Raw genomic sequence first — 16761 nt, 5'->3', positions numbered from 1 at the left:
AAGGGACGATCCTTTAAAACAGAGATGAGGAGGAATTTCTTCAGCCAGAGTGGTGAATCTGTGGAACTCTTTGCTGCAGAAGGCTGTAGAGGCCAGGTTATTGAGTGTCATCAAGACAGAGATAGATAGGTTATTGATTAATAAGGGGCTCGGGGATTATGGGGAACAGGTAGGAGAATGGGGATGAGAAAAATATCAGCCATGATTGAATGGCGGAGCAAACTTGATGGGCCAAGTGGCCTAATTCTTTTAAAGTTTTGAAGTTTATTTATTAGTCACAAGTAAGGCATACATTAACACTGCAATGCAGTTACTGTGAAATTCCCCTAGTCACCACAGTCTGGTGCCTGTTCAGGTCAATGCACCTAACCAGCACGTCTTTCTGATTGTGGGAGGAAACCGGAGCACCCAGAGGAAACCCACGCAGACACGGGGAGAACATGCAAACTCCACACAGACAGTGACCCAAGCCGGGAATCAAACCCGGGTTCCTGGCACTGTGAAGCAGCAGTGCTAACCACTGTGCTACTATGCTGCCCCATTCTGCTCCTATGCCTGATGGTCTTATTATCAGCCATCACTTTATCATGTTGGCACTCATATGGTCTGGCAGCCTCCAGTATCTCTGTCAGGTGATCACTGGGCTACAAATGTTTCCAAACTATGCCTTTGAAGGAGGTCATCATCACCCAAGGTATAGACCCTGCTGGAACTGCTATCTGTATGCTGTTTCCTGTGTGTCACTGAAAAGCAGGAAAGAGGACTAAATTTGTTTTAAGTCTGGAATCGATAGTGTTCTTGTGCACACTAGACTATATTCCAATTCCACCAGTGACTTTATTAGAAGTCATATTGAATGCATACTGACTCCAGAATTATCTATATTCTGCGGAGGTGCAGTGAAAGTTGGGCCATTGAATTTATTCAAGGCACAGTTAGACATATTTTTGTTAGACAACAGAATTGAGGATTATGGGGCTGGAGGTTGGGGGAATGGGACGGGTGGTTGTCGCGCAGACAGGTGAGTAGAGTTGGGACCACAACCACATCAACTATGATCTTAATTAATGATAGACCAGATTCAGAGGGCCAGGTGGGCTACTCTTGCTCCTAAGTCCTAAGTTCTGCTTTAGGAGAGAAGCAAACAGACTTTCATAGCTTTTCACTGAAATTAAACCAAACTAGCAGATGGGTATAATTTCACTATCTTGTAGATATGACAGTACAATTAATCCACTTCGAGCACAGTGTTGGTGCAAATTTGAATTTACGTTGGACTTTTAGTTCAGTGCCATGTGTCTTTATACCACTAGGTGGGACCATTTAATGTGATTTGTTCTCCACTTTATGTAGAAGGCCAAAATGGTGTTTTGAGCAAGTCTTAATTTTAATGGTCCTTTGTCAAAAGTGTCTAGTTCAGACCTCTGATTATGTCTCAACTAGAGTGTGTTTTTGCAACCTGATTTGGATAAGGACCAATGCAAGAAACTGTTCATATATATGTAAAGAAAAGTTGCAAATACTAGAAGTATTGGATAAAAACAAAAAATGCTGGGGATAGATAGCTGAAAGGTGAGCTTCTAAAACAGTGGTTCCTAAAGGGTGTGGCGCACCACACTGGTGCGGCGAGAGAGGATGGCAAGTGTGTCGGGAAGATTCAAGGACAATCAAAGAAACATTTAAACATGATTTAAACAAGCATTGTTTTATACTTTCTGGATGTCCCATGATCATATTATAAAGTAGTTATGAATCAAGCACTGCTAGGAGTTGTTTTTTTTTGTTTTTGAATGTATTTCTTATCAATAAAAAATTTGGTGTGGCGCGAGCAAATTTTTATTCCGAAAGTGCGGCCCAGTGAAAAAAGTTTGGGAACCACTGTTCTAAAAAGAGAAAGATTACTAGTTTTTTGGGGGTGGGTGGGAAGGCGTCAGGTGGTGTGCCTGATGTCCTTTCATCACTGTACCATTTTGCCAGTGGCAGGCAAGATGGCTATCCACCTGAAGCCCAAATGAATTACTTTAGTGGCTAGTTGAGGATCTCTTTACGCCTCCACAGGTGTTTTGCGAGCTCCTTGGGGCAAGGGGATAGGTGGGTTAGAGGTGGAATGGGGGTGTGGGATTGTGGAGGGCAATGCTGTGTGGGGAAGACTGTCCAGTGAAACTTGTAGGCCTGCAGAGCAAATGGGCTCTGGGGTAGGTGTGAAGAGAGATGGCCTATTTTCTGGACAGTCTTTGGTCATAAAGGAGCAATGGCAGCAATGTTCTCCTCTGCAATATAGGTGTTGCGTGTCTACTGAGAGCTCCCTTCCCCTCTGGCCAGGGCCTGCTCAGAAACTCCCAGTCCTACTCACCTCCTTGATTGCCTGTCCTTTGGCTGATAGCTCTTTGGGCCAACCTCTGTCATGAATGGGGATAGCAGCCACCTACTTGGTTGTTGCCGGCAAAATACGGTCCCTGGTCCCACTGCCTGCCAGAGCCTCAGACATAAAATTGAGTTTGATATCTTGGGTGTAGAACAGGAAGTTGGAAGGTAAGGAAGCTCCTTTCTTGTAGAGCAAGATGGGAGAGGGGAAATCTTGGTTTCTATTGCAAAGGCAGTTAATAGTTCAGTAATCTGCATTTTAAATATTAACTTGCCTTTTCTCTTGTAGATCAGGGCCTTCAGCATTCTAAAGTTTCAGAATTTTCAGTTTCTGCTGTAAAGAAGTTACTTGAAATCTGTTTCATTAGTCAGCTTAAGTGAGTAGGTACTGCTCGATGGCACTTGTGACAACTCTTTCCATCGCTTTGCTGATAATTGGGAGTAGGTTGATAAGATGGTAATTGGCCAGGTTTGATTTGTCCTGCATTTTGTGGAATTAATGTGAGTAAAAATTCTCGTACGCCACCCTCGTATACCAAATTTATTTTTGGAAAGTGTTTTTGGGAGTGATAAAAATATGAAATGTTATTAAAATCAAATGTGTCTTAAAAGAGTGACGTTTCTTGTCTTTAACTTGGGATTTAAAAGGATTGTAATCACAGTGGAGGACTAGGTAATGCAGCTGGTTGACATTTGGGGATAGTGAAAGATTGAGACTGAATAGAGAAATCTCAACGCAGCATACTTCATGTCACAGATTTGCTGCCTGTGTTCTACTAATTAGCTTCAAGACTTATCAAAACACTAGTTGGCATGTCAGTGTTACCTTGCAAAGCATGCTAACTCAGAAGATCGATTTCAGCCATACATCTATGATTGCATTGTGTCTGTTGTCAGGCGTACCTGGCTTGCGTTAACAGCCTAATAAGGATTCACTTCTTGTCTGCCAAAGAAACAGTCAATTTTTCATGATGGACATGGGAATCTGAACTGGAAGCCAGGTATTGTTGATAATTGACTAGTTGGTCTGGTTCTCCAAGAAAGCGAGAAAGATAGATATCTCATGAGAAAATAGGATTCTGCATAGGCATTCTAAGATAAAATTATCCTGGCTGAACAAGCAGCAAGTACCTTACTCGTATTCTGGTGGGAAGCTCATGCTTTTCTTCTAATTAAACTCCAGCAGTACCCTTCAGGTGGTTGATGTTGTTGCCAATCAGTTCTTGAGCTCTCCTGACTAGGGTAAGTGGAATGAGTAGTTTGTAAGGCATGTGTGCGTATTCATTGCAGGCAAAGATGATTACTTTTGTAATTTTTGTGGTACGTTGGTTTGGGAGGCTGTTAATCATGGTGATCGGTTTCTAACCATTTTGGAAAGCTGGCTGACCAAAAGAAATCTTTAGTGGAACTGAGCTTTAAAAATTGAATGGATAAGATGGGGCTTTTTTGAAAACAGATGCTTGACTGTGACAGGCATACGGTTAAGTTTTGTTGTAGTCCTATGCAGTATGGTTTCACAAATCAAAATCAATCTTTGTTTGGTAGTACGGAACTTGAGTATTGCGGAAAAGGACCTGTTGTGGAAGCTTTTTGTACTCATCAGGACAGTTTACAAGGACCTGTTGTGGAAGCATTTTGCACTCATCAGGACAGTTTTCAAGAAAACAACAATGTATATTTCATGAGAAGAGAGTGCTAATTGGTTGGCAAGTGGATTTTGATTGGTAGAGGCATTGCCATGGAGAAGGAACAAGTTAACTGATGATTTGCAGTTAGATGCCAAGCTTTGTTTAAATTCAAATCAGGTAGATTGACTCTGGTCACAGAATTGCCTTGGGGAATGAATGACTCACCTATTTGTTTAGTTGAAACAGGTGCAATGTGTCAACATGCTGTTTCTGCCTGCTACGAACAGAGCTTTGTATATTAATGTATTTGGACATGTGCACTGCAGCACTACATCTTTGAACTAGACCCACCATAATTGTGTGAATCAGCATTCATTGAACTTATGAATTCAGCAACTCACGCAGTCAAGTTTAGTTTTAATGACACTATTTATGCTCAAATAGATGGTGTTGCCATTGGTTCCCCTCTAGGTCCAGCTCTTGCAAACATCTTTGTTGGGTTCCACAAGAAATGCACCTTTGATGGAATGACATCCAACCTCCTCCCCTTTGCTTATTTCAGATATACAGATGATATGTTTGCTAAATTTGAATGTGCAGCTGCATGTAAGAATTTCCTTGCACTCCTAATTGACTCCATCCTGCGTTCAAATTCACCTTTGAAATGGAACAGTCAAATGAGCTTCCTTTCCTTGTTGTGCTGGTTGAGAAGGGAGTTCTTTACTACCCTCTACTGCAAGTCTACCTTCACTGATCTGTGTAAGTGTTGGGATTCCAACAGTTCCATGTACTTTAAGATTGGCCTTATCAGCAACTTCATAAGTAGGCCCTGACCCATTTGTTCATGGTGCAAGCTTGATGCTGAAATAAAGTGCTTCAAAGCCATCCTGTGAGGCAATGGCTATCCTGATCAGATCATTGCTCTCTCTATATCATGCAAACTCATGAACAGGCCTAAGATCGCCACTTTCAGTCCTGAGTGCCCAAACTACAGATTACAAGGACAAGGTATCTCAAAAATTTGAGCAATAGGTGAAGCTAGCCATTTCATGCTGCTCCTATGTCCCTACTATAGTGTAGCAACACGAGTGGAGATCACCACTAACATTGCTGTCATCAAGCCAAAAAGATATTCTGCCTAATGAGTGATGTGGTTATATGAATTTCAGTGCCGGTGTGATTGCAGCTATGTAGGCTGTATGTCCCAAAGGCTGCCAGTGGACCATATCAAATAACATGTTCCTTCGGCTGTTCACAACAGGCAAGGTACCAACCCTGCCCAACCAGTCCATGCTTTGCGGTACTCAAAACACACTATCCAACATTAGATGTGCTTCAGCGAATAGACAACATTTGCTAAGCATTACTGAGTGTGCTAAAAATCACACTGACAACTAATTGAGGATTATCATTTGGGCTTGCAGTGTGGCACACATATGCATGGCACAGGACCCTGTTATTTGCAGACAGAAGAAGAAATGTATATACCTTACACCTGTTTCGTCTATACAAAATAGGTTCACTTCCCAGGGCAATGTCTTGACCAATCAAGAGCCAACCTACCTGGGTTTAAATTTAAGCAAAGCCTAGATCGTTAACGGTCAATCATCAGTTAACTGGGTGCATTCTCCATGGCAGCACCTCTACCAATCAGAATTCACTTTGCAACTAATCAGCGCATTCTTCTCATGAAGCGTTAATTAAGTTGTTTCCTTTACATTTAGGATTTCTATGAATTGTCCTGAGTGCGAGATGTAAATCTTCGACGGGTCTTTTTTTTCAGCAGTACTCAAATCAATCTTCCTTATTACTCAATATATTGACAAATGGCTTTAAAACTAAATTAAAGCATATCCATGTTTCAGGAAAGACTCTTGTTAGATTTCGAAGCAGGCAAACCTGAATCTCAGATGTGACAGATAAAACTGAATAAATAATACTAGTCGATAATTTGCCAGTTTTGGCCCTGAGCAGCAAATGCATCATCGAGAGGATGCAAGCTGAAGGAAAACAGTCAGTGGTTATACTTCTAGTCGCATTAGCATTGTCCTTCAACTTCACTCTGTCCACAGAGCAGCTTTGGCAGAGGCTATGTTGATCTTTACAGTTTGCCTACAGGGACATTATGACTGCAACCTCAGGGGAAATCTGAAACAAAAACAGGAAATGCTGGAAATATTTAGCAGCTCTGGTTGCATCTATGAAGATAAAAACAAGAGTCAACATTTCAGATTGATGACTTTTCATCGCAACTGATCTGCTAACCAGCAAAATGATCGATGAAGTCTACCATGAGTGCATTTGAAGATTGAAGATTGTTTGGTCCTTTTATGCACTCATATGTTCTTTACACTTTTCCCAAACTTAATTTTAGAAGGTATAATATAAAATTACTTTTTCTTAGTTTGCAAAGGATCATTGTAACAGTTAAATGACTAACTACCAACAGGTATAATTATCTACATTTGATGTGTCAATGGATAAAAAGGGAAGCAATTATTCAAGTGCCAAGTTGTTATTTCCCAGGCTGATATTTAACTGGAACATGAAATCCATTGTAGGGTAAAAGAAGTTAGTAATTCAACACAAGTTGAGCATCACCCGTGTGAATTAGCTACTAATGATCCTCCTCTGTTGTATGTTTGTGTTTTGCCAGGGACAAAAACCATTGTACCTTTAATTGCATGAATAAAATAAGTTTTAAAAAATTATAAATGAGTAGGAACTTCAATATTAAATTTTAGACCATTAATTAGAACTAATTGACAAGAACATACTGTGTCTAAAGTTTATTAGAGGGGAGAGTGCATATTAAAGTTCTCCCATATACTGCAATATTTTCCTACCCAGTTGATTAAAAATGAATAAATCCTCTCATGATTAAACACTAATGTAGCTCCATTCAAAATTAATAATGGGCAGGTGCCAAGCCATTTGATAAACTAATCACAAAATAACATTTTCATTTTTTAAAAAAAGTACACTTTTCTCATTACTTGATGGAAGAGATCGAGTGTAAATTAAATACTGAAGTCCAAAATCTGAAGTAAATGCATTTCCAAGAACAGTATATTTGTAGTTCTCCCTAGTTTTATTTTTCTACTTTAAACAGTTGACTTGGGGGAATCTGGAATTATCGAGTATTGTTGGCCAATTTTGACAACATTAATTTTACAACATATCAAGTTTATTTAGAATTTGGGGAGATCTTGATCTCATAATAAATATTTTTAAATGAAAGAAAGAAGTGCTACATTTGTAGTTTCTTTTGTTCACAAAAAATGTGGATTGTAAATCCTTTGGAAGTAGTTTTCAATTCTCAGCTTAAATTCCTGTTTCCCTTGTTTGCCCCATTAAGCTATCTCACCCAATTGTTGCTCCACCAGGTTCTTAAGTGACGGTTAAATTTTAAATAGTAGGTTGCCATTACCTACTGTCCTGAATTAGAATGGCATCAATTGACATCGATATTTTGATAATTTCCTATTCCTCCTTTGCCTTGCTGCAACTCAAAGAACAGATTGTTGAGCTTACGTGCACCTTCTGAATTGTGCAAGGTGTAAAATGCATGTGGTAAAGTACCTGCATATAAAGAGGGATGAGAAGATTGGTATCATTGGGCATTACTTTGAATCTAAATAGCAAGCATTCATTTCAACATGGTTAGTGGCAAAAGCTAGGAAAGAAAATCATAGCAGGGGAAAAGTACCGCAGCAAATGCCATCTCAGTGCCTTGTGCAATCATGGAGCACTAAAAAAAACTGATTAAAAGCTTTGAACCAGTAGCATTTTGAATTGAAGGAATTGCAGAGAATTTCCATTTTAATGTCACATTTAACAGCATCAGAACCTCCGTTTCACATATTGGAAATATGGCACCTCTTGACAGTAGAGCATTTCCTCAAGACTGCACTGAATTGCTTGTCTAGATAGGGGTAAAGGTACATCTGCGGCCATTATGTAATTCTGGTGCAGAAATTCCAGGAAATTATGGCTGAAGTGAGCTATACGAATACATGCGTTACACCAAATTTTACTGGAACTTTTGTGTTGCCCTCATTAACTTCCTGGCGGTTACTATTGACCAGAAACTGAACTGGACTAACCATCTACATACTGTGGCTGAAATAGCAGTTCAAATGCTAGTAATCCTACGGTGAGTAACTCACCTTCTGCCTTTCACTAAACACCAAGGAAACTCAGTTCCAACCACTCGAAAACACCACCTCCCATTGATTAAGATCATTGTGGGCCGTCCTCCTTACCTTAAGATCATTGTGGATCGTTCTCCTTATCTTAGGAGCCTTCTCCTGACGAAGGCAGATACGATGACAAAATTCTTCATTCCCTCCCATGTGTCAGCTCAGCCTTCAGTCAGCTGAAGAAAAGAATATTTGAGGACCGAGATCACAAACCTGAGACTAAGTTCATGACTTACAGGGCAACTATGTTCCCTGTAAGGTGCACATTTGTGTGGTCGTGCAGTCTATGAAGTGCTGCACATTAAATTACGACAGCCTTGCACATCCTTAGTGATGGCAAGCCTCTCATCCCAAGTAATAAATGAAAAATAATATTTCGGGCAAAGTCTAGGTGAGATTCTTTCCATATGATTTACAACCTGAGACAGGATTCTTGGGATGGCAACGTTTCCCACTCTGCCACTCAAAGTTGGCAGGGAGTGCATTTCCACTTGATCAGAGTGGAAAGCTGTTAACTGGCTGGAGATTGGATTTCCACCTCTCACGTGTGAAAGTCCCACTTGTGGAACTGCCAGCCAAACAATGTACATGGATGGAAAAAAATTCGAGAGAACACCTCCAGATAGCAGAGACCTTTATGCTTTGAAGACTTGGACAACATACAGCATGCACCTAAAGCACTGGAGGTATATTTGTAAGATCTCCAAACCTGCTGGTAAGCAAGGTAATCCAACATCAGTGTCTTCCCCCAAGCCAACTTGCCTAGCCTCAAGGTGCTAATCACTCAAAAGCAGCTCCGCTGGGTGAGGCATATTGTCCATATGCCTGATACCAGATCCCCAGAACAACCACTCCACTTGAAACTCGACCACGGCAGGAGACTTCCAGGAGGACAGCGCAAATACTTAGGATGTCTTCAAAGCATTCCTGAAGAGGTCAAACATACCAGCCAACTCATGGGAGACACTGGCTTGTGTCCAACCAAAATGGAGAAGATTCATTTGGGAAGGCACCAAGCACATCAAGAGACTTCATCGGGAATGCTTAGAGGCGAAGTCAAGACATCAAAGGCACAAACAACCCAGCTACCTAACCCTCCAAGCACCACCTACCCAGCATGTGGCAGAGTTTGCAGATTGTGCAGTTGATCTATCAACCGTCTCAGAACCCATTGAACCACAATGGAAGCAAGTCATCCTCTATCCCAAGGGACTGTCTAAGAAGGAGGAGGAAGAAGTCTTTTTCAAAATAAATCTTCATTGATACAGTTCTTATAGTGTCTTGCAACATTAATATGAAGTGAAAAACAGCAAACATTATGGGCTTGATTTTACCACCACACCTGGCGATCAGTGTGGCGAACGGGGCCCAGAATGGTTTATCTTTCCAGCCCTTTTTTAATGGTGTGAAGCACATGAGATTGACTGGATTTTAGTTCAACACACACGCTTCCCACCTCTCCAGCAAGACGTCATGCTGGTACAAATCCCTACGGTCTGCATTAATGCAAACTCCTATGGCCTGCATTAGTGCAAACCTGGCGAGCTGGCCTTGCTGGGGGGCTCAGAGGCCTTTAAAGCCCTGAGGTGGTCGGGCAATTCCCCTCAGTTAGAGCTCACCTGGTGGTGCCCACCAGACACCCCAGCAGTGCCCAACAGACACCCCGACAGCGGACATCGGGTAGTGCTGGTGTGCCGGGGCGGTGCCAGAGGTGGAGCCTGGGTGGGGGCGTTGCTGGGTGGGCCATGCAGTGGGGCTGTGCAAGGGGGTCATGTAGAGAGCTATTCAGGGGGGTCGTGCAGGGGTGGATCGGGAAGGGGGTACTGATGGGGGCGGGGGGGAGGCATGCCCGGGATCAGCCAGGGGTCCCATCGGGAGGGCCCTGATTCCCCAATGTGGGCGACCCGTGTCTGGGTGGGGGGATAAAATGTCATCAATGAAAATGGTTTGTCCGATGTCCGTGGTGGGTGGGAGGGAAGTACACTGTGAGTTCGGGATGCCCTTGCAAAATGGCAGCCCAATGCTCTGAAGCCAGTTTCATAGGTGTGTGCAGGTTCTGTCATCCCTCGTACCGACACCAAGCTCCCAATTCTCCAAAAAAGTGACTGTGTCTCGAAAGTTTGCCATGTGGAGCACGCCTGAGAGACCGACGTGGATCAAGCCTGTTTTCTCGCCATTATGGCACTGTAGGCGGGATTTTCCGGCCACACCTGCCCCCAGACCAGACATTTCCATCCGAGGTCAACAGACCTTGGCATGGTCCATCGAATTTTCTGTCCCGCCTGCTCAGATTCCCTTGGCGGGTGGGATGGGAAAATTCCGCCCATCATGTCTGGTGGAACTGCCACAAATATTTCACTTAAACAATTATCCAAGTGACTTTTTTGTGCATTTCAAATCATTAATCGCATGCATTGTGAATATGGTCATTAGTGATCACAATGACACCATTTTAGAATCCAAATAGTAAATCAGAAATAACATTGAATTACAGAACATCCGGAAATTAAAAGCCTCTGGTTTTCCTGTTGTTTTTTAAACCCCACTACAAAGGGAGTAGCCACTGATTCTTCTGGTGAACTCATCAAGCAGTTTTTAGAAAAAAAAGGTTCTTGAGGCTTATCAGCTGTCTAACTGGAATTTGTGCTTGTTTCTGTCCATCAGTTCAAACATCAAATAAATATTTTAAACCATTCCAAACCTGAGTGGCATCACACAACAATAGATTTTACTTCAGTTATGTTAGCTGTGGCATATTCTTACTTTTCCAATAAATTGTGGTGCAGATTTGCCACTGGAGGACTGGAAAGTGGTCTTGCTTATGGCATTCATTGCCAAAATCCTCATTGCAGTGAATGTCGAACTATTACATGCTCAAGTCCTTGGAGTTTTACTTGAATCTATTATTCCTCTGACGTGGAAGCAAGGCGTGGAGATGCCGGCGTTGGACTGGGGTAAACACAGTAAGAGTTTTAACAACACCAGGTTAAAGTCCGACAGGTTTATTTGGTAGCAAATACCATTTGCTTTCGGAGCGCTGCTCCTTCGTCAGATGGAGTGGAAATCCCAAGGGACTGTCTAAGAAGGAGGAGAAAGAAGTATTTTTCAAAATAAATCTTCATTGATACAGTTCTTATAGTGTCTTGCAACATTTAATATGAAGTGAAAAACAGCAAACATTTGGGAAAAGATTTCCACTCCATCTGACGAAGGAGCAGCGCTCTGAAAGCTAATGGCATTTGCCACCAAATAAACCTGTTGGACTTTAACCTGGTGTTGTTAAAACTTACTATGGAAGCAAGGCCACAGAAAGTATTGAATACAAGCTGAATTAACAGGTAATGCTTTTACCTTAATTGAATCGTTTAATTTGCTCTCATTATTTCTTTGTACAGGGTACCAGAATTTGTCAGAGAAAAAAGGTTTGGTAATTGGTTGAAGGATGCACGTGATTGGGCCATTTCTCGCAACAGATACTGGGGAACTCCCATCCCATTATGGGTTAGTGAAGACTTTGAGGAGGTGAGTAATAAAGTGAACTACCAGAAGCAGATATCGTGCATGAAGGAAAAGAAAAGTAATTTAGGCTCCCAGATATCTTAAATGGCTGTCAGGTATTTTGCAAAAAAAATTAAATAAAAGGACTTAGACTTTCAAATGTAAATTTTCTGATGACCATATCAGTTTGACCAGACTCTCTGATTTTGATGGCAGCTTGCATTAGTATTCAAGCACAATAGAATGGAACAACAGACCAATTTGATTTCCATCTTCCCTTTTCACCACCTCCAGTTTCTATTGTAAGCCATCTATGTGGCAGCAGGAACTGGGGAGGGAAATAGGGAAGTCCTTGTCGTTTAGCTTTCAGGTAACTGCTAATAGAGAGGTATCAATGGCTGAGTGGATTGATTTAGAGTCATAGAGGTTTACAGCATGGAAACAGGCCCTTCGGCCCAACTTGTCCATGCCACCCTTATTTTTTTTTAAAACCCCTAAGCTAATCCCAATTGCACACATTTGGCCCATATCCCTCTATACCCATCGTACCCATGTAACTATCTAAATGCTTTTTAAAAGATAAAATTTTACCCGCCTCTACTACTACCTCTGGCAGCTTGTTCCAAACACTCACCACCCTCTGTGTGAAATAATTGCCCCTCTGGACACTTTTGTATCTCTCCCCTCTCACCTTAAACCTATGCCCTCTAGTTTTAGACTCCCCTACCTTTGGGAAAATATATTGACTATCTACCTTGTCTATGCCCCTCATTATTTTATAGTCCCCTATAAGGTCACCTCTCAGCCTCCTACGCTTCAGAGAAAAAAGTTCCAGTCTATTCAGCCTCTCCTTCTAACTCAATCCATCAAGTCCCGGTAGCATCCTAGTAAATCTTTTCTGCACTCTTTCTAGTTTAATAATATCCTTTCTATAATAGGGTGACCAGAATTGCACACAGTATTCCAAGTGTGGCCTTACCAATGTCTTGTACAACTTCAACAAGATGTCCCAACTCCTGTATTCAATGTTCTGACCGATGAAACCAAGCATGCCGAATGCCTTCTTCAGCACTCTGTCCACCCGTGACTCCACTTTCAAGGAGCTATGAACATATACCCCTAGATCTCTTTGTTCTGTAACTCTCCTCAGCGCCCTACCATTAACTGAGTAAGTCCTGCCCTGGTTCAATCTACCAAAATGCATTACCTCGCATTTGTCTAAGTTAAACTCCATCTGCCATTCGTCAGCCCACTGGCCCAATTAATCAAGATCCCGCTGCAATTGGAGATAACTTTCTTCATGGTCCACTATGCCACCATTCTTGGTGTCATCTGCAAACTTATTAACTATGCCCCCTATATTTTCATCCAAATCATTAATATAAATGACAAATAACAGTGGGCCCAGCACTGATCCCTGAGGCACACCGCTGGTCACAGGCCTCCAGTTTGAAAAACAACTCTCTACAACCATCCTCTTGCTTCTGTCAAGAAGCCAATTTTGTATCCATTTAAATACCTCCCCCTGGATCCCGTGAGATTTAACTTTATGCAACAACCTACCATGTGGTACCTTGTCAAAGGCCTTGCTAAAGTCCTTGTAGACAACATCAACTGCACTGCCCTCATCTACCTTCTTGGTTACCCCTTCAAAATACTCAATCAAATTTGTGAGACATGGTTTTCCACTCACAAAGCCATGCTGACTGTCCCTAATCAGTCCTTGCGTCTCTAAATGCCTGTAGATCCTGTCTCTCCAAATACCTTCCAACAACTTACCCACCACAGATGTGAGGCTAACTGGCCTGTAGTTCCCAGGCTTTTCTCTGCAGCCCTTTTTAAACAAAGGTACAACATTTGCCACTCTCCAATCTTCAGGCACCTCACCCGTGACTATCGATGATTCAAATATCTCGGCTAGGGGACCTGCAATTTCCTCCCTAGCCTCTTACAGTGTCCTGGGATACACTTCATCAGGTCCCGGGGATTTATCTTTGATACGCTTTAAGACTTCTAGCACCTCCTTTTCTGTAATATGTACACTCCTCAAGACATCACTATTTATTTTCCCAAGTTCCCTAACATCCATGCTTTTCTCAACAGTAAATACTGATGAGAAATATTAATTTAGGATCTCACCCATCTCTTGTGGATCCGCACATAGATTACCTTGTTGATCCTTAAGAGGCCCTACTCTCTCCCTTGTTACTCTTTTGCCCTTTATGTATTTGTAGAAGCTCTTTGGATTCGCCTTTGCCTTATCTGCCAAAACAATTTCCTGTCCCCTTTTTGCCCTCCTGATTTCTCTCTTAATTCTACTCCTTCACCTCCTATACTCTTCAAGAGATTCACTTGATCCCAGCTGCCTATGCATGTCATGTGCCTCTTTCCTCTTCTTGACCAGGGCCTCAATATCCCGAGTCATCCAGGGTTTCTGACATCTGCCAACCTTGCCCTTCACACTAAGATTTGCTTATCCTACTGATAAAAAGTGATATTTGACCTAGCAGTACCAACACCAAGAATAAAAATGGGAATAAATTGCCTCAAAAAGTTCTTTGTTCTGCTTCTGCTGCAACCATGCAATCTCTGAAATATTTAGACAGGTTGTTGCTTTCCCATTGTAAGCTTATGTAACACCTTTACTGATAGGAATATGTTCTAAATTTTCCTTACCTCCTTAAAGCATAATCTGTTATAAAGCTAACTTCCAAACAAATTATTTACAAAACATTCTGGCATATTTTACTTTGTAGTGTTAATTAATCTGGAAGGTTAAATTTGAATCTACTTCAGTGACTATTTTCTAATGACATAACTAAATGCATAGGGACATAGGAACAGGAGTAGCTATTCAGTCTGTTGAGCCTGTTATGCCATTCAACTCGATCATGGATGACCATTTACCTCAACACCACTTTCCTGTGCTGCTTCCATATTCCTTGATGTCATCCCAGAGATTAATCTGGTTAATCTCCATTGCACTTCCTCGTTGTCAGGTATATCCCTCCTTAGATAAGTGAAGTAAAGCTGTACACAATACTCCAGGTGAGCACCGAGGTTCTATACAACTGTAGCAGAACATCTTTACTCCTATACTCCGATCTCCTTGCGATGGAGGCCAAACATATCATTTGTCTTCCCAATTGCTTGCTGCATCTGCATGCTGTCTTTTAGGGATTTATACAAGAACATCCACATTTCCCAAACTCTCAACAAGAAATATTCTGCTTTTGCTTTTTCTATCTATGTGAATAACTTCACATTTGGGATTATACTTGTGTTGGACGATTTGGGGGTGGGGTATTAAGAACAGGAATAGGTCACTTGGCTGCTCGAACCTGCTCCGCTATTCAATAAGATTAGGGTTGATCTGATTGCAACCTCTAGCCTAACCTGGTGACCTTTCACCCTTTGTTTATCAAGAATCTGTTTAGCTCTACCTTTAAAAATATTCAAAGACTTGTTTCCACCACCTTCGAGGAAGAGAGTTCCAATCACTCACTCACTCTGAGAGAAAAACATTTCTCCTAATCTCTGTTTTAAGAGGAAACATTCTCGCCACATCTTGTATGTTTGAATCAGATTGCCTCTTGCCCTTCTAAATTCCAGTGGATACAAGCTTACTCTGTCCAACCTTTCCTCATTAGACAACCTGCCCAATCCAGGTATTAGTCAAGTAAACCTTCTCTGAACTGCTTCCAACAAGTTGACATCCTTCCTTAAATAAGGAGTCTAATACTGTACACAGTACTCCAGGTGTGGTCTCACCAATCCCCTGCACAATTGAAACAGAAGCTCCCTACTTTTATATTCCATTCCCCTCACTAGAAATAATAATAATCCTAATTATTAGCTTTCCTAATTATTTGCATACGTGCATACTAGCCTTTTGTGATTCATGTACCAGGATATCCAAATCCTTCTGCAATCTCTTACCATTTAGATAATATGCTTCCTTTTCATTCTTCCTGTTGAAATGGATAATTTCAAATTTTACCACACAATCCATTCGCCAGATCTTTGCCCACTCACTTAACCTCACTATGTCCCTTTGTAGCCTCCTTGCATCCGCTTCAAAACTTAAGTTTGCTGGTGATAGGTAGGAAATTATCAACTATAATAACTCCAGGAGTCAGCTGTAAAGGAACAGTGCTTTATTGCAAAAAAATGTAAAACGACAAGCCTGTGGTGAACACAAACAGGTCCCAACTGGGACAACATATAAAGGGCTCGGTATATGAGCTCCACCTGGTAAAATAATTACCAATCACCAGGGAGCTCGTATTCTACGAGTCCTACAGGAAGGTCAGTCAGTGATTTCCCATGCAAGACCTGGGGTTATCACAGCAAACATTTGTAACTCAAAATACAAAATGCACTGCTCATGATAAACACCTTTTAAACGTGCTTATGTAAGAAATCTATAATAATATATGTGTACATCAAGAGATTCCAGATTTAATTCTGTACATTTTGAAAAATCATTATCTATACAGAACCCTACAGCCTATTTTATGCAAGAGAGGGCTTTTGCCATGATAAACTCTGTTCAGCTTGAGAATTTAAGCTTACTTGAATTTGTTGTATTTTGCAAAAAAAAGAGTGTGCTATTATAGTTTGAAATCCCATGTTGTCCTAAAGGAACAGTAGCTGGGACTGTTTACTGAAAACTTATTTTGAACAAAAGAATTTGCTAAACAGTTTAAGAAAGGAGTTATTCTTAAAATGCTCCCACTGACATTACCATTAGAGACCATGGAGAAATTTTAGGAAAAATAATGGTTTGGATTTTGTGGGTCGCGGCCAGGCAACAACCTTTGTTGCTGACATTGAAGAAAACTACCTGCAAAGATCAAACAATTTTTGCGGCGTAGATTTCGCCGTACTCAATGCTAATTGTAATCTGGCACAAGCTCAAAGGGATCTCCCAGTGTCCAGCATTACTGATGGTGCCGAGCAGGTAAGAAACCAATCACATTGAAGAATTCTCATGGAAAGCAAAACAGGAAATATTATCCTTCATCTTTTAGAAATTTTACAGAGAATGAAATCAATATGGAGGACAT

General features: G+C 41.4%; 1 protein-coding gene across 4 annotated transcripts in view; it reads left to right on the top strand.

The window, feature by feature from the left end:
* iars1 (isoleucyl-tRNA synthetase 1) overlaps window positions 1-16761 on the top strand; it is a 212938-nt gene that overhangs the window by 80827 nt on the left and 115350 nt on the right. For all 4 annotated transcript variants that reach the window (XM_078209748.1, XM_078209749.1, XM_078209750.1 and 1 more), the window contains exon 14: window positions 11590-11716. In XM_078209748.1, coding sequence (XP_078065874.1) covers window positions 11590-11716 — 127 coding nt within the window. The remainder of the gene's footprint in view (window positions 1-11589; window positions 11717-16761) is intronic.

This window comes from Mustelus asterias, chromosome 3, assembly GCF_964213995.1.
Source record: "Mustelus asterias chromosome 3, sMusAst1.hap1.1, whole genome shotgun sequence".
NCBI classification, from domain to species: Eukaryota; Metazoa; Chordata; class Chondrichthyes; order Carcharhiniformes; family Triakidae; genus Mustelus; species Mustelus asterias.
This window is presented reverse-complemented; position numbering and strand designations above follow the sequence as displayed.